The sequence below is a fragment of the Amphibalanus amphitrite genome, unplaced genomic scaffold (assembly GCF_019059575.1).
Source record: "Amphibalanus amphitrite isolate SeventyFive unplaced genomic scaffold, NRLGWU_Aamphi_draft 001248F_arrow, whole genome shotgun sequence".
Taxonomy (NCBI): Eukaryota; Metazoa; Arthropoda; class Thecostraca; order Balanomorpha; family Balanidae; genus Amphibalanus; species Amphibalanus amphitrite.
In genome coordinates, this window is record NW_024882741.1 from 160,901 (window position 1) to 179,422 (window position 18,522).

The 18,522-nt window shown below is 57.4% G+C and overlaps 1 protein-coding gene across 1 annotated transcript in view; it reads left to right on the plus strand.

The window, feature by feature from the left end:
- LOC122371478 (protein expanded-like) overlaps window positions 1–17,866 on the plus strand; it is a 35,558-nt gene extending 17,692 nt beyond the window's left edge. Inside the window, exons 6-13 of the mRNA XM_043347830.1 lie at window positions 438–624; window positions 2,230–2,454; window positions 5,112–5,183; window positions 8,468–8,627; window positions 11,748–11,927; window positions 13,018–13,149; window positions 13,597–15,551; window positions 15,840–17,866. Of these exons, the coding sequence (XP_043203765.1) occupies window positions 438–624; window positions 2,230–2,454; window positions 5,112–5,183; window positions 8,468–8,627; window positions 11,748–11,927; window positions 13,018–13,149; window positions 13,597–15,551; window positions 15,840–17,051 (4,123 nt within the window). The 3' untranslated portion in view covers window positions 17,052–17,866. The remainder of the gene's footprint in view (window positions 1–437; window positions 625–2,229; window positions 2,455–5,111; window positions 5,184–8,467; window positions 8,628–11,747; window positions 11,928–13,017; window positions 13,150–13,596; window positions 15,552–15,839) is intronic.
- Window positions 17,867–18,522: the final 656 nt, after the last annotated feature.

Here is an 18,522-nt window from a genome sequence, read left to right on the forward strand (position 1 = left end):
AACCTATTCAACGTGTGACAACTCAGCCGGTATTTCGTCGCCTACAGCCCAGCTTTCCCTAGTGACCGATAGAGGCGCTGCTATCGATGTCCGCCCGTGCCGCCTAACGTCACCGGCGGATTTGGAACCGTGAATTTTCACGAGCCCCCCAATAATCCGGTGTGAGAACTCAAGTGTTCATGTTCCGTATCGACCCTGAATGCCGGTTGCCCTTTTCATTTGCAAACCACGTGAATAACTCTGTGTAATTTTATGTTGATGCAGCCACCCATTCCGGCACTGTCTCACCCTCACTTTCCCAGCTATGAATACCACAACCATCGTGTTAATTGCGTGTGACCTTCATGTACCTCATGTGTGACCCCTGTACGACCCCAGCGTGACCCGGCCGACCCTGTGCGACCCCGGCGTCTGATCTGACCTCTGCTCGTCGTCAGGGACCCGGTGAGTCGCCACCACTACTACCTGCAGCTGCGGGAGAACGTGCTGGTGCACCGGCAGTCGGCCTGCAGTCAGGAGGGATGGCTGCTGCTCGCCGGATGGGCGCTCCAGGCGGACATGGGCAACTATCCTGAGCACGCGTCGGCCGCGTACTTCCAGCCGACAGAGTACTTCCCCAAATGGGTGCGTATGCGATGAAGTCAAGACGGAAACGGGACGGGTTTTATGTCATGTGTTAATTGTGTTTTATCCCGATTGTGTTTAATGGTCAGCAATACTTCATCCCAACGACTTCCTTAGGCCTTATCTTTTAGATGATAAGTTACTAGCTAACTGCCCATTCGTTTTTGACCTGAAAAGGATTGCTAAAGATGTTATCCGAAAGATAGTGAACCGCGCTCAGGAACTATATGCGGTCAGGCTGGTCGGGATGGGTTTATGATGGTCTGAGCATTCTCAGTGATATCCTCTGGTCACGAGGGCCACGATCTCGTCCCTGAGGAATGCACAACATCCCTCCCCTCTACCTTGTAACTGGTCCCGTTACGTTTTATTATTCCGACAACTCAACGGCACCGATCACCTTAGACATAATTCACTTATGAATTGAATGCGGCAGTGAGTTATCATAAATGCAGCTGGATGGCGCATAGCCCATTTGGGGAAGTGCACTGTATGATTAATCGACGACTTACGGTTCGCGTTGTTAGGTGCATATATTGGAAAGATAGTCGAGTGGTACGCCCATATGGGGCGACGTTTTCGAAAGTATCAAGTGTCCAGCGATCCGCGAAGGTCATGGAAGAGTTGCGGACCTTCACTGAGTGTGGTAATTGAGTTTCCCTGGAGGTGGTCGACCGCCGCGCCCAGCGAGCGTTCAGGCGGGGCTGGGCGCGCGTGCGCCAATCAGGGCCGCCCTCGGCGGGTCAGCCGGGTCGCCGATGACGTCACACAGTGCTCCTGCGCTAATTGCGGCCGCTCGGCTCTGGGAAGGGCTGGTTCTCGGTGGCAGGAGCGGCACGGAGGCACCGTCAGGGGTACTTGTGGCTGGCTGCCGTGGTGTGAAGGGCTGCCCGGGAAGGGAACGATGGGAGGGGAGTGCGCCGCTCCCAGGGCGGTAGAACGCTCCCAGACGGCCGGGGGGCCGGGTCACGGGGTCGCCGTGTGAGGTTTACAGCAGGCGCCACTCCCGGCAGCGAGGCGCCTCGGGTGGGCAGACTAAGCTCGCCACGCAACTCAGAGAGATGGGAGAGAGAATGTGCAGACGTGACGCGTCAGTCTATGTGACGTGACTAGTCAGCCGGCCTGGAATGTAACGTGGGCGCACCTGTGACGCACGCGGAACAGGACCGACCGGCAGTGTGTTATACGATTCAGGATGTGGAAATCAGGAAGGGAGTCCCCTCACGAAGGATTCTCGTTTACTCCATCAGCGCGATCCTCTTAGCATTCCTCGAGCAATGTGCAACTCCTCAGATCCGTTGGTTCATCTTCCCAATCAGATTTCGGTCGGGAAATTTCGCTCCGTCATTTGCGTAGCATGCAACATTCCGCTTGCGGTTAATTCGCTAGGCTGTGACTGTACTCGTTTCTCCCTTCACTGTTACCCTCTGAGCCTTCTAGCTGAAGTAATGCTCATGCATTTGTATCCAGACCTCTTACCATTCTCCGATGCGCTCGTATTCTGTGAATTGTTTTACTAATAAATGCATATCACCTTATGACGAGCCCCCTGTCATTTCGCACATTCCCCATTGTCAACTTCTGACCTCTTCCCTTTCTCGGCAGCTGATCGCTCGGCTGGGTGTGGACGCCATTCTGAGCGCCATGCCGGCTGTGCACCGCGAGAACGCCAACATGGCTGCGGGCGAGGCCGAGATGGCCTACATTCGGGAGGCGAGCTCCATGGAGGCGCCTCACAACCTGCACATCTACCGACTGAAGCGACGAAAGTCGGATACGAACGGCAGTGTGCTGCTCGGCATCTGTCCGAATGGCATCGAACTGTATCAGGTGAGGAAGGACGCCCGGAAAGGGTGGGAAAAGGAAAGGGTGGGTTAGGATAAGTAAGACACATAGGGTGGTGGACAGAACATTGATCGGTTACACGCAGGTGGGATGGGACGGACGGGTTCAGAAGGGGTAGTACTAAAGTGATACAAAGGCAAGAAAGTCATAGGTTTGTACGTAAACAGATTTTATACATCTTTGGTGGTGCTAAGATTGCTGATTAGAGCCAGTGTGTCATGCGAATCAGCGGTCAGTATCAAAGTTGCCTACTACTTAGCAGCAAGCTTTGTTGAGCCACAGGTATGGCAGTCGCAGATGCCGTTTCGATGACTTGGTCGCAGTTTTCCTACCTCACCCTGCCTTGCGACAATCCTGTGGTGGCCCTGCCTCCCAAGGAACGTAACAAGCCAAGAAAAGGTCATCGTTGTTGGCTTGAGAGATAGGCCATGAGTATATACCGCTCGGTATATGTATATCATTGTGGCTTTTGTGTTTATGTTTCGTTGACTTGGGAGTGCCCCGCGGTATCGAGCGGGCCATCGCGTGTTTTCACGCGGCCAGACCGACTTCAAAGCGCTGGGCCGGCGCGGCTCGGCCCGCTGGAGGTTTTCTGGCCGCCGCGAGGGTAGCGGCAGCGGCGGGCCTGCTCAGCGTCCACTTTCCTCGTCTCTTTGGTGACTCATTGCCCGACACTGGGTGACCTGGTATCGCGCTCCGGCGAATATTATTCCGACTCGCGTGCAAAAATCACCTGCAACTCACCGAGAGCGCTGCCGACAAAAGTGCGGTGAAATGTCGGCGCGATTCACCGTGTGAGCACAATGTTGGAGTGCTGGTTTTGCTGCACGCAGCCCGGCAGGACATCGCCCGCAACCAGTTACCTGCGTGCGGCGAAACCCGACCTGGCCTGACACAAATCCAGTGCCGCTGCTACCTCACTGCAGAGCTGCGACCGATACTGACCGACTCCTCTCTGACCCATCCCTGGAAGTGCCGTCCGCTGGCCCATTGGTCGGCCGAACCCGCTGCCTCGCATGCCTTTCGATCTAGTCAGCCAGCTGTATCTCCGAATCGATCTGAACAAAAACCTGTCCCCGACCGGCCGGCTGGCCACACTGCATTCCAAACCTGCCTCCGCGCCGCCGCCGCCGCCGCCGCGCCGGTCGTGGGGTCTGTGGACCAAGCGCCGGCCGCCAGACTGGGCCTCTGCCAGCTCTGCCGTGTAGGTAACGTGGCTTTGGCACCGAGCCGAGCCCCCGGGGCTGTCTGCTCAGTTTGTGAAGGAGGGCAATGACGTACACATAAACTCGAGTTGATGAATTGCCCGAAGAAGTATATGTCTACACTGGACAACGAGTGAGCCAACTTCGCTTGAGTTCGCCATACCTTACCACGTTTCATTCGCTCACCCCTTGGAGGGCCTCACGGTACTCGTGCCACGCCCACCAACATCTATCAGACAGTCTCTCCGACCGGCCGGCCGGCGGCCGCTCCGTCTGCCTTGAGCCAAGAGGCGGCCGAGAGGCGGTCGCGGCCGCGCGGCGGAGTATAGGAGTGCCTCGGACCGGCCGGCCGGCCCGGCGGCGCTGGCTGCTCCCATTCCGGGCGGAGGCAGCAGCGACCAGCGCGTGCCATCCGGGTCAGCCGGCGTGCCGGTGACGTCACGTACCTGGCCCAGCGGCCGGCAGCGCTGTGCTGGTCGGAGCTGGGGTTCTTGGAAGGACGATAGCATGGTGATGCTTTGTGAGAATATGCGAGGATGAAAAAACAAGATGCTCTTGCCAGTGGCTTGAACACGACGTTAATTGCGCCTAAACGCAGCTTGGATTCTAGTAGGCATACATACCTATTGATGCTATGGAAATTCATTGGCAAGAACCACGAGTCTCGCACTGCAGTCTCCCGAAGACGGGTTGGTGCTACTTTCTTGTTCACTGTCGCAGTCTCTGAGTTATCGCGCACTCGGGCGTTACAGTCTCCCGTCTTGGCTGGCCTCCTCGGTGGTCAGGACGGCCGTCCTTCGTCCCTCGGTCCCTGTCGGGCAGTTCCCCACATGACTCGCTCCGGCGGTGGTCACACCGCAATTATCAGCGCGTTTCCGGCGCACTGTCTCTAATGATGCGGCCAGGAATGCGGCCGAAGTCGCTTTGTCCTCTGTCCAGAGTCGCCGCCCGCGGGAGGGGGAGGGGAGAGAGGGAGGTGACTCGAGATCAGCAGGGTCACCGGAGGTCGTCCTGTGATCGTCGCGCGTCCACGGATGGCGACAAGCGTCTGCGTGCTTGGGCTGCTTTCACTGAGAGAGTGTGTTGGCGAAGGGAGCTAGTACAGAGCATCTAGAGCGAATGTAATAGTGTGTGCGCCATGACGCAATGTCGAGCATCGCCGCCGGCGTAATGAGGTCACAGGGTCACCGAGGAGTGACAGCCGGGGTCGGAATTTCTCCAGATGTGGCGAGATTACGGTGTAAAATCCAGATCGTGACGTTCGGTGGAAGCTGCACGGTTTTCATTGTTCAATGTTTGACGGCCATTGTTGAGCGACGGGGAATGTTCTGGCGCAGCGGTAAAATGTCTGACCAGCTCGATTGAATGAATGGGTGCAGTATATCGTACACAAATTTTCCTGATTGTGTAGACCAACATGGGACATCTTTGTTGCAGGAGGAGAGGAACAACAGTCGGAAATTGATGGCCTCCTTCGTGTGGACCAACATCAGCAAACTCAGCTTCGAGGTAAGTTGGTACCGGCGGCGACTGCATGTAGACAGTGTGTAAAACATCTGGTATTCTCTTATCGAAAGTATTACTCACCCCAACACAGATGTTATCCTTGAATGAATATCTTTATTAGAGCCATGCTGCATTGATATGAAGTATTTGCCTCCTTATCGGGGAAATATTTCCATGGACATGTTTTTGAAGGAGCTTAGATCAGCCGTGCTGCGGCTGGCTGGCCAGATTTCCTGTGCGATAGCCTATGGCGGCTGCAGACGATGTGGTACACCCCTGACCGGCTGTGTCGGCAGGGTACGGTCCGAGACTCGCCGTGAGGCCCCACTGGACGCGGCATACCATCGCGCTGACACCGCCGCCGCGGCCAAATTGGCGCTGAATTGTTGCGGTCGGGGTGTTTATTTTTATCGGGTTGTCTCGTCTCACGATAAGCCCGTTTGTTGGGGGAATCTCGGAGCTCAGCCTTGTCACCGCGGTGATATAAGTCAGCTTCATTGTTGAGCCGGACGGCTTTGGAATCACTGTGCCCATACTCCTTAGCCATTCTTCGCTCTCTGCGGGCTTAGTTCCGTATATGCTGAGCCGCATTTGTTTGGACTTGCTACCAAACTATCCTGTTTGTAACACCGAGTAACGAGCAGTGGGGTCGTCTTTCATAATAAAGAGCGCTAGGTCGTTTCCCATGCCCCGGCCCCTGTTGGTCAGTCTAGCGCCGTGAGGTAGCCACCCCGGGGTCTAGTTATTCTTGCAAACGACGCTGTTGTGAAGTAAAATATGCCGGCGTTGGATTGGAGGGGCGGCCGAGGGCGCGGTCCGACCGCAGACCTGGTCCCGGTCCCAGCCTCGGTCTTGGTCTGGTCCTGGTCTTGGTCCCCGGCCAGTGACCGTCGGCCCGGCTGTTCCGGACCATATAGCTGCTGTGCACTGAGGGCATACTAACCATGGACCATATGATAGCTCCTGGAATGCCGATATGATTTCTTGGGCAGTGACAAGATACGTTTGGGAAAGTATGTTCCATGGTGAAAGTAGATATATTTTACATAAGTAGCATACTCTTACAAGGCAGCTGGTCGGAGGGATAGCCTAAATAATTCGACATCCTAATTCCCTCCTTGGAGTGCCAGACGACGCTTAGCGCTCATATTTAATGTCTCTAGTCTCTTGTTACTTTGGCGTTTGTACACGCTATAATCGCGTGTCTCCACACCCATGTGACGACACGTTCCAGCTTCTCACCTGCTAATGACGTGTTCACATCACGACCATGTGACGTGCTCACATCACGTGTGCTGAACAACTCTCTCGTTTTCCTTGCCACACGCGGATCATGAATTCCAGCCGCAATGCAATGTGCTCGAGTCCAGGATTGCATAGAGGATGGTTATGTGAAGATTGAGCGCAAAGTGATCTCGATGATAGATGATCTTTCGAGTGATCTTCCGTCCGGTCGCCGGTAGTCCACTTTCTTCCGTACCGATGGGATGGATGGAACGCGGGCCGCCATTTCACCGGACTGGCGGCGCCTAGTGATCGCGATCTCGCCCAAATAGCTGGAGATCGGGCCACATTCCGGCCGAGCTCCGCAGGCCGGCATCGTCCGCCGTCACTGATGACGTCTGCGATGACGCTCTGTGATGACGTCCGGTGTCCTTTGATGACAATCTGTTTAGGTTTAGTTTCACTCAAATTCGTCTGCCTTTATGATGGCTATGGCCTATGGTATCTTTCTTGACACTTCTTTTGCAACTGTCTGCCATGATCCATGTAGCGTGGCAATCCAACATTCCACAGCTCGCTGCTACCTAGCGCTCGTATTCACCTCTGTTCCCCCGTCCTTCTCCCCCGTTTTTTCCTTCCTCTGCGCCATTTCCCGTCCGCTCCTTCCCACAGCTCTCCGTCTCCTTCCTTTCTCCTCCCCCCCTTTCTTACTCCCCTCGGTCGTCGCCGACTGGCGGTGATTACCGCGCGCACTGTATCGTCTTCAATGAGCCGTGCTGCCACCGGGCTTTTCACATACCGGCCGGCCAGCCGAGCGTGTCATTGTCCCTCCTCCCTCTCTCCCTCCCCTCTCCCTCCTCCCCCACCCCCACCGCCGCTCCGCCGCCGCGGCGCACCTGCCATCGACAGCGGCGGCGACGGCGGCGTCTTGGGCGCCCTCTGTCGGATGGTCCACGCCCGGCGGCGGAAACTGGCCGAGCTGAGGAATTTACCCGACGGCGCCGGACCGTGACGTCAGCGTCACGTCACGCCGTGTGACGTCATGGAGCCGTGACTGGGAGCGGTGCGCTGGGTACCGTGTACTCTGACTTGGTGTACTAGCTAGCTGGCTGGACGAGCGCAGGTGTAGGGTCAAGATATGTAGTGACGATGGGAATGCCTCAAATCATGGTCGGTGAGCTGCGGGGTTCACCACTGACATTCCGGAGGAGTTGACGGGAACTCACCGATGCTGACTGGATGCAGGGGACAAACATGGGCTGGGCTGAGTTCCGGGATTCTTTGACGCGATTCCGTCGTAGCCTCCCGTGCCGGCCGGCCAGCGGCCCGGAGCGCCGTGCGTGGGGAGGATTTCGACCGCGCTCCGCCGCCGCGCCGCCGGCCGCGGTAACCTTGCTTTCTCCAGCAGGATGCTGTTGTTCCATTTCAGGCGCGGCACCGGCCGAGCAAAAACGCGCGTGCCAGGCGGGGCGGGAGGCGTCCGGGCGCAGGGAGGGTCACGGTGCCCTGTCAGAGCCCCGCTGAGTGCGGCCGCCCGGGTGACAGCGCTGAAACTGTCCCTCAGTGGGGGTCCGGCCAGGACAGAGGGTGTGACAGCGGACCGGCCGCGGCGCTGAGCGCACGAGAGATTGATGTCCTGCTGGGACAGACCCCAGATGCGACTAATTTACCTTGTGGGCCCAGCTCGACCGCGAGGGAGGGACGGTTGTATTGTGTAGGCTGTTCTCGGGTCAGAGGGCTGACGGGTAGGATCGATGACTGTTGGTGACACATACTGTCGTGAGTCCAGCTTGCGTCCGGCCTGGCTCACTGCGGAATGCGGCGTCCACCTCCAACGTTCCAAACCTCCGCCGGAATCCGTCTCCGTCGGAATCCGGCGACCCATAAACCACCGGTCGATTGTGCAAGGGGCCGGCGACCGGCGCTCGCCGCGCGCGCAGTGTCGTAACGCGCGCCCATGCCCGTTGCGCCACCAGCCAGCTCGCCGACTATGCCTGACACGCTGTCAGTCACGCCGGCAGACCTGTCGATGACCCCGCTCACCTCCCGCCGTTTGCTTTCAGAAAAAGAAGTTTGAGATCAGCGCGCTGACGCAGAAGTTTACGTTCTACACCAACAACGATGAGAAGTCGAAGCACCTGTTTCACCTCTGCAAGCAGATTCATCTGTTCACTCAGTCGGTGAAGGAGCGGCTGGCGGCGCTGAGGCAGAGGACGGAGGATGGTGAGTATCCCCTCCCTCTTTCCGTTCACTGGTGACCCGTCGAATCCTTTCTATTGACGATTCCCTAGCAACAAGTAGAGCCTAGGCCCTAGAGGGTCGACAACCTCGGGTAGACTGTCAACACCAGGGTCGAATATCGCGTCCGATATTCCTCTCTTTATCTCCGGTCGAATCTCGACACCACAGGACGGCCATTCTTCTTCGGAGTCTCACTGTTCTCCGTCTCAGTCGGCCTATCCGACCCCAGATCAGCTCTTCGGAGTGTGTCTGACCCTCGGCCGTCCTCCATCTAACCCTATCTGATCCTTCTTATACAGGGCGCCTGTCCGCATGCCGTCCCTCTTAGCCTTCTCCCTTCTGAGGGACGAAGGCTGAGGAACGACATGCGCCATGTCCCTTCGTGCACCATAAGTCCTTACCTGTCCCTCGCAGTCCGCATGCAGAGCCGCCCCTCCCTTTAGGGTTACTTAAAGTCCCTTATAGATGACCGCAAGGAGATCAAGATCCTCCATGCCTCACATAGCTCCACCATCATCCCCGTCCCTCACAGGGGTCTCCTCCTCTTTCATCCCTCGCGCTAACCCCTCCCTCACTCCCCCCGTGTCCGGCCCGCGGCCTTGTCCTCCGCGCGGCTCTGACGGATGCTGATGGACGCCGGTGTTTGTGCCCGGCGTTTTTCGGTGTTTGTGCGTGGCCGATCCGCGATTTAATGAGGCATTGTGCGGCGCGGAGCGAAACATTCCAGCCGCGGCTACTGTGCGAGGCTGGGTGAGAGTGACAGCTCCCCTCCCCTCCCCTCCCTGACTGTGGGATGGACGAGCCGAGGCGTTACAGTGAATCTGTTTCCGATGTCTTTGATACTGCGGTTAGTATAAAGTTATTTTTATCGTCGCGAACGTTTTGAATGGCGTCGGTGAGAATCAAGTTCTGATGGAAGCAGTGCACTTTTGTGCGAACATTTTTACCCGGTGTCATCGTATATTTATAGCCTGGCGATTGGCGGTTTCAGCATTTCACTGGAACGCGGCCCAGTGTGGGAGCGGACAGGAATTTCCAGCCCGGTCGTGACGCGGGGGCAATTCAAGAGTTGGGTGGCGTGAGTCGCCGCCTGGGCTGTGTCCGCCTTCACCGGACAGCGGCGCTTCTTGACACGACGGGCCGTGGGAGCCTGCTGCTGCCGCCCCCGAGATAGAGATCGAGCTTCCCCTGTCGTCCGACCGACCGGCAGTGGGCTGCGCTCATCATAGGCGACGGAGACGGGGTCACTGCTGTCTTCTCCTCTCTGTCTTTTCTGTTCTCCATGCTGAGTGGTGACTTCTGAAAACGTTTGAGGAGCACTATCCAATGATGAAGCGGGTACGCTGGCCCTGCACGCGTGCTCTCTACACGCCCCACACGCCCCGGGACAGACAGTCCCGAGTTTTACACCCGGATGGACAGTGTGAGGTTCTCAGAACGGATGGCCTCCAGCGCTGTTGCCGGTGGAATATTCCAACCAGCATGAGAAGCAACTACCTGCGTGGTATGGTGCGTCCGTAAAACACGGACAATGTGAAAAATATCCGCCGAAGAGTCTGCGGAGGAAAAATGATGTTTTTTTGTAGAAATGGTGAGTCAGTGCTGTTGATGACTGATATAAGTTTCACTAAATTGGGGAAAGTGTGTAGTATGAATGGAAGTTGACCAATAAAGAGCTGTCACACATTTGAAATTTCCAGCACCAGCGTAATGTCTGGAACTAGGGGTACCTACTTCCTGAGGAGTGTGTCCGGAATGCCCACCCGTGACTCACAGCACAAATGTGGGCGGCAAAACATTCAGTTACACGATAGGTTATCGTGTTTGCTCACCTGATATGTCCTGGTGTAGCTATACGGTTTTCCCCGTTGGTATTAAAACGGGTGTATTGAATCGTCCAAAGTCGCTAGGCTATTGCGGATGCATTAATTCCGATGCTTCCTCATTTCCTTGTCCTTCATCCATTCCTTTAAGGCGGCAATTTCGGTGTCGTCGTATCACCTTCATCGTATGGAAGGTGCCAATGATACCGCCTCGTTTTTATCTTAGTTTCTTTTTTCTTGGCGGCTCGTTGAGGCTCGTATGTTGTTGCCGGTCCTCGCATTTTTTTTTTTTTTTTTTGTATCGTGCCTACTACAAGTCCTATGGCCGTGTTGTGTGACTAAGTACGCTTCTATTGAATTCCATCCACACTAACCTGCCTTCAGCCACTTGTGCCTCAGGACAGCCTTAGCCCCTCCCCCTCCCTCCCCCCCCCCCCCCCCAGGTCCACCCTGCTCCGGCCCCAGACCCTATCCACATTCTCACCACCTCTTGTTGGCCTCACCGCTGCCGGGATCGCCGATCCTGGCTCAGAAGTCACGCGAGGGATTCGGCCGAGGCACCTGCTGTGAGTGCCGTCAGTTAGGTCCGGAGCTGGCTCGAACTTTTATCCTGAGCTTGAGCTCTGTCCTTAGATGCAGTCGTTGTCCTAAGCTTCCGCTATGTTCTGATCTGAACCAACGGTCAGTAATTCTCTTTGTTGACTGGTATGGGAAGGAAGGCATCACTGCCGACCATGTCTCCCTGGGCGGAGGTCAGGTCAGGATCAGTATGTCCAGCGCACGTCAGTGACCCTCCGCTGCTCGGAGCTCGCTGCCCGAGTGGCCCGAGCCGGCCCGAGTCCGACCCGGGCCCGACCGGACCGGGATTTCAGCCGAGCCCAGGGTATTAGCCGCAGCTTACCTGACCATCTGCCCGAGCGCAGCCGGCTCAGCTCATGCTTTGACGTGCTTCTCTGAAGGAGAATGCATTCGAAGGAATGTGGTCTCGGGTGTAATCGCCTTGTGATTGTTAAGCTGGTTGAATTTCTGCTCGTGCAGTGACTTTGACTGTTTCCTTGTCGTGACTTAGCGGAGAAGTAGTTAGGAAGGTACTGCTATGCAGGACTTATTTTGGGTGTATTCACCTGTCGTATAGGGAGATGTTCTAACCTCATTCAAACTGTCTCGACCTGACCTGATATGATCTTATCTCATCTTACCTGTTGTGATCTTCCCTGATCTAGCCTGATGTGCTCTGATGTGGGCTCATCTGACCTGTTGTGTCATCTGTGTCCGGCAGAACGGCGAAGTCTTGGGGGCTCTCTGCAGTACACAGGAGGCCTACACTCGGGCTGGGAGTACCTGCACAAGTCCGGCAAGAGCATTGACCAGCGTGTCTCGGTCATCTCCAACACGTCCTCCAACACGACGTCCGGCATCGTCTCCGACCGCACCGTTCAGAGCCTGGACGAGAGCGACGGTGAGTCTTGACGGACGACGTTGACCGTCTGCCTTGGCTGAGCGCCTGAGCTGCTCTGATGGCATATTCAATAACGATTGAAAAATGTTTAAAATCGGGGCTAAAACGTGATCCGTGACATAGCTTAGCCACCTCAAGGTGTTGTTTGTAAGATTTTTGTTTGTCAGAGCATCCGTGGATTGTTATACCTACCATGCATACCATGCGTGGTTAAAGTCTCAAGGAACATGGAATAGCTGCATGTTCTCTGTTCACTCTCAACAGTCAACTGCACGGTATTTCCGAGATGTCTTCATCACCCGGCATCCTGCCTGCCTGCGTGCACGCCTGTCTTCTTTCCTGCCCCGTCTGCCTACATTCCTGTCTGCCTGCCTGTCTTTGTGCCTGTCCTGCGCTGTCTGTCCGGTCCGTCTCCCTTTCCTGAGCGCCCTGACTCGCTGTCAGCCCTGTCTAGAGGTGTGTCAGCTCGGTCGAAGGTGCCGCGTCAACTATGCACTATGCAGGAAAGCGGTCCGACCGAATTTCCCGACAGCTCGTCGGGCGCCAACCGGCCCAGAATAAACCGCATTGTGGCACGCTAGGAAAGATGTCACCTTGAATTGTTTGATTCAGCTGTTCGGCATCTTGCCGCGGCCACGGCTGGCCGCCTTTTTCCCGTGCCGGGGCGGAAATGCCTGCGCCGAGTCCCATGCACAGCCGGCTGACTGGGAGCTGAGCACAGCTCGGTAAACCGCGAGCCACGCTCGGCGGACCGGCCTGCGAGCTGGCCGGCTATTACAGCTCGGCTGGTACTGCCGCGGTCATGGTCGCCACAGCGGCACAGCCACAGCCACCACCGCCCGGCTCCGCCACAAGCCACAGACACTGTTGCTTCAGTGCTCTATCCCTGTTTGACCGGTGGTGTCCCAGTCATATACATCAAACTCAACGGAACTGTGTATTTGACCCTGACTAACTAACATTGCGCCGAACACATGCATTGATATGTGAAGGCTAAGTGACCTAACTCGTGTGATGCTTACAGGCTTGTATGGCGTCTCTGACTGACATGTCTGACATTTTACTGACCTGTGTCCCCTTTTTCCCCTAGATGACATCCACCTGGAGACGCTGGTTAGCTCTGCGCCGGCCGAGTCGGTAGAGAGCGGTATGGACTCGCTGACACGCTCCCTATCACAGCTGGATGCCGCGTCTCTCCGCTCCTCGCAGAAATCACCAGCAGGTGAGCCTCCGAGTGGTAAAACTCCCGCTCCATGCCATTGTTTCAGTCTACTGAGTCACAGTCGCGGGCTGTGCGGTTGAATGCCACGACCCGCCTGGTGGGAAGGGCTGGCGATGGAGACCTCTGTGGTCCTATCTGTGGTTGCTGCAACAGCGTGCATCGGCAGACACGCAACCAACTGCAGGTTGTTAGGCGGGCCTCCGCGAAACTGCTGCAGTTTTATGACATGGTGTGATAAAGCTGCCTGCGGTTGTTTGTTTTTGGGTAGGTTGACCGTGATTGCACTATTTTCTGTATTCGATATGACGTGTTTCCCACGGCAGTGGGTTTCACCGATGGACGCGTATGGATGATCTGTTTATAACCTGTTTATAGTTTTATGGTAGCTTTCCCGTATGATGCAAGCACTCCGCTGTAGCCAACCTAACGTCTATCTCCTCATTTCAGACGACTCCAGCTCCCCGGCAGCTGCCGCCAAGGCTCCCAGCCCGGTGCTGGCCGCAGCCAGCGGCTCCACCAGCGCTGACAGCTCGCCGTCGTCGGCCGGGGCGGCGCCGGATGTGTCCCGCGCCGGCAGCGCACACAGCTCCTCCTCGCAGCACTCCTCGTCCACGGTGCGCTCTCGCTACTCGCTCACCAAGCTGACCGCCCACCAGACGGTCGATATTGACGGCGAGCGGGACGAGTCTTCAACCCGCGGACGGTTCGCCGCGCCGTCATCCAACTGCTGCAGCACCTGCGTCGAAGACGACGCAGCCTCCGACGATGCGACTTGTGACGAGACACGTGAACGGACTCGGCAGTGCGCGTGCGGTGCAGCCGCCGACGGCGCGAGTCTGGCCTCTGGGAGCACCCTGTACACGCTCCAGAGTGATTCGCCTCGTGTGCGACATGCCGCTAGCGGCTCGGAGACCCTGAGCCGCTCGCATCGGTCGCAGAGCAGTGTGGCTAGCACGGCCGATTCGACGCGCGCGGTCGACAGTGATGTGCCCGGCGATGCGTCTGTGTACGAGTACGCGTCGACGGAATACGCGTCCACAGAGGGTGCTCCAGAGTACGTGGACTTTTACCGACCGGCGGCGGCCGAGGCGGCGGCGGCGGCTGCGGCGGGGGACAGTGTCAATGGCAACACCGCTTCAGCGGCAGCATCAAACGGTGGAGCGACCACGCTCGACTACGGCGCTCACTCTGTGCACACATCAGTCGGCACCATCGTCACCACCCCGGGCACATTCCCCCGCAAGACGACCGTGTCTGACACTCTGGACACTGACAGCGACTACGTTCAGGTGCCCTACGACCGACTGGGTCAGTTCCGACTGCCCGAACCGACCGGCGGCGTGGCCATGGAGACGGTGACGACAGTGACGCCGTTCTGCCTGGCGCAGTCGTGTCAGACGGCGGACGCCGAGGAGGCGCCGCCGCCGCCTCCGGCCGCGCCCGCTGCGCCGCGAGTGGTGTCCGTCCCGGCCGCCTCCGCGCCGCCCTCTACTGAAGCCCCTGCTCGGTTCATCACCACCAAGCCGATGGTGACCGTGTTCCGGGCGCACGTGACGCCGGCCGTCACGCAGAGCGCGCGTTACGCCGGTGTGCCGGCCCGGCCGCGTGTCACCACGGCGGCTGCGGCTCCGGCGCGGCCAAAGCCTCTGTCCGTTCACCCGGAGGCTCTGCTGCGCTCCCTCAGCCACGAGGCTGGTCTGGTGATCGGAGGTAACAACTATCTGGACGTTCGGGCTTCCCACCCGGCGCTGAGCTCGGCGCTACGACCCGTGGAGCCTTCACCAGCGACCGCGGCGCCTGCCCGGCCGGCCGGGCCCGGTCTGGCCACCGTCTACATCAACCAGGTGACGCGCTCTCAGATCGAGCAGTTCCAGCGACAGCTTCTCTCAGACGCCGACTACGTGATCTACCCTCTGAAGGACCCAGCCATCAGTCGCCAGGAGTACGTGGACGCGCGTCACTGCAGTCTGGTGGCGGGTGGACCGCCTGCCGGCCTGCCGCCGCCCCCGCCGTATCGCGCGCCTCACACGGCAGCTCACTACCGCAGCTCTCCAAACGTAGCCGGTCCGTACGCCAGTACGACGCTTGTGCCTCCGCCAGCCGGGCCATATGCCGTCTCTGCCGGTCTGGCGCCGCACTTTGGCTCTACTCAGGCTCTCTCTGAGCGACTGGACGGTCTGCGTCGCCCCAAACACCACCTGAGCTCGCACTCGCTGGCGTCGTCAGCGAACAGCGGCGAGCCGGTGCCGGCGCCGGCTGACAGCGAGCTCCTGCGCGCTGCCCTGCTGGCCGGAGGACGGCGCAGCAGCGGAGTGATGAGAGCCAAGTCGGATGATAATCTGCTGTCGTCGACTGCGGCGGCGGATCGGAGACCCGAGCGACCTCCACCGCCCTATTGGCAGGTATGTAGTTCCGCAGCTGGTTGGAGGGCATTCACGCAAAGACGGATGGTGAAGAGATAGACATTTGTTACTTGGAGAACGTGGTACTTACTTTAAAGGATGTTATACCAGTGACTACGCTAAAATGATGAGATAAAAAGAACTTTGCTTGGACATTGCTTACATTGCAACACTGAACTGTGACGTCTTTTTATTGATATATCGAATCATCTCCTTTAAACTTCGATTCCACGATTGATAGTTGCTACTCGTAGCTTATGCATCATTGTGTCTTTTCTGTGTTCACAGGCCCAGACGCGGCTGCAGGGAGTGCCCAGTCCGTCCCTCAATCATCTGGATCAGTCTACAGTGATCCAACAGCACCAACTGCAGCAGCAGAAGCTGCAACAGCAGTACCAGCTTCAGCTTCAACAACAGCAACAACAGCAGCTCAGGCAAAAACAGCAGCAGCTGCAGCAAGAACAACTGAGACAGAAACAACAGCAACTGCAGCAAGAGCAGCTGAAACAGCAGCAACAACAGCTGCAGCAAGAACAGCTGAGGCAGAAACAGCAGCAACTGCAACAAGAACAACTAAAACAGCAGCAAGAACAGCTGAAGCAGAAACAACAGCTGCTCCAACAAGAGCAACTGAAGCAGCAGCAACTGCAGCTGCAACAAGAACAAATGAAGCAACAACAACAACTAATACAGCAGCAGTTGTTGCAACAGAAACTGATACAACAAAAGCAGCAGCAACAAGCTCAGCAGCAGCTTCTTAGGCAGCAGCAGCAACAACAACAACAGCAGCAGCAGCAACAGCAGCAGCAGCAGCAGCAGCAACAGCAACAGCAACAACAGCAGCAGCAGCAGCAGCAGCAGCAGCAGCAGCAGCAGCAGCAGCAGCAGTCTGAGCAGCAGCTGGAGGAGCAGATGCAGCAGCAGAAGCAGCAGCAGCAGCGGCAGACGTGGGAGAAACACCAGCTGCTGATCCGACAGCATCTGGAGCGTATCCAGCAGCTGTCCCCGGCTCCATCCGCCGGTGGGGCGGCCACCGCGCCCCAGACGGCCGACACCCACCCGCGGCTCGCGTCTGCCGCCAGTGATGACGGCCTGGACATCGACGGCCTGCGCGCGGCCAGCCACCAGATGGACCTGCCGCTCATCTCGGCGCTGTGCCACGACCGGCTGCTGCGCCGGCCGCCGGCGCCGCGGCCCAAGACCTGGCACGAGGCGGCCGGCGCGCCGGTGTCGGCGGCGGCGGCCGTCCCTCGCGCTCCGCCGGCGCACCCGGCCGCCGGCCAGCCGCTGCTCGCCAAACACAAGTCGCTGGGCCTGCCGGCGTTCCCTGAACAGCGGCGCGCGCCGGTGACGAGCGCGGCGGCCGCGCAGTTTGTGGCGGCGCTGGACCGCCGGGCTCCGGCCACTACCCACCGGCACCCACCCGTCCAGACCCCGGCCCAGTCGCAGCAGCTCAAGGCGGCGGCCAAACGCGACCCGCGCCCGGCACCCGTCCGGTAGTAGTGCCGCTGTCTGTGTCACTTGTGTGTATGTGTGTGTGCAGGAGATAGGTGAGACGCGGGCGGTGCGGCGCTCGCGGCGCATGGCTGGCTCCATGCGCCGTCGAGCGGGCCGCCCGCGTGCTGTTCGGTGTGGGTGTCTGCGCAGAGTCTCCTCGGGGCTCCCGCCGCTATCGCCGCTCCCACCCGCTTAACCAACCCCACAAAATCAGTCGAAAATGTCCAGAGAAGGAATAGTTATTTTTAAATAAGATAAGAAAGCAAGTTTTACTCGGCCGTGTCAAGGAGCGTTGTTCCGTTCACAGCTTCTCAAGTGTTTTGAATCTCTGGCTTTTTACCGGGTTTTGTGTGAGCGGTTTCCATTGAGCGGCGCAGCGGCTGAAGTGGAGCCCCTGAGAGAGTCCTCGGCGGCTGAGCGGCCTCTCCGCCCTCCCCCTCCTCCCCACCGATCCTTCCAGGCCAGTGCGGTGCCGGGCTGATCTAGAGTCGCCGCGCGCCGCGTCACTATTAGTGATCCACCAATGTAGGCAGTCCGAGCGGGACCATCGGATCACTGGGATTGTGCGAGTGTATTGTGAGCGTGTACAAGAAGAGTCGAACCTACTCGAATGTTCGTTGAGTCATATTTGGTACCCATGAGATAGTGCTATGGTCGTTTGTAAACTATGTAAATATTGTAAAAATGTAAATAAGAAGAAATATTGAGTATTGTTGCATAGTTTTGTATATCATTGGACATATTGCATGTTATGGTTCGTCAGCGTATTTTGTTCACCATTAAATGTGTGATCAAATATACAATACACTTCGAGAAAAGCGTTTCTTGGGGCCTGGAGGCACGGTTCCATGAGATGTAAGCCAGCGGATGATCATTACCTGTCATGACTGAACGTGTCATGTAGGTATAGGCAATTAGCATATACAAAGGGTTAGACGTTGGAGGTGACTGCTACCGGGCGGTCGAGTGTGCACTGCTAATAGCGTAGTCAAATGCATAACTCTTGGAATCTTGGGACCAGCGAAACAGTAAGGATTGGGCGCTGCCAAGTTCTAAGATAATGTGCCTATTCTTTCGGGCATGAGTGTAGCCGCACTGCCGTTAACTTCTGGGAATCTCGGCTCTCGTCTCAAAGCTCGGTCCATGCGATTATCAGCCGGATGTTGAAGCTTCAAGCTCTGGCTCTGCTCACGCCCGATGCTGTCACTGGTGACGGCCGGTGAATGCTACCACCACCTGGCGGACTCGGGTGGAACTAGTGCTACCTAAGCTGTCAATGCAGCGCTGTTCCTCTGTGAGATCTGTAGGTATTCAGTACCCTATATTGCAATATGATATTAACTTGCAGTAACTATGTTAGTGTTGGGCCTGACTCGTGATGAATTTATATGTTCTATCTGTCCTCAGGACTGGCCGGCGACCCATCCTTATCCTAGATCACATCACCCGGTTTAGACTGACGGTCACCGCACCA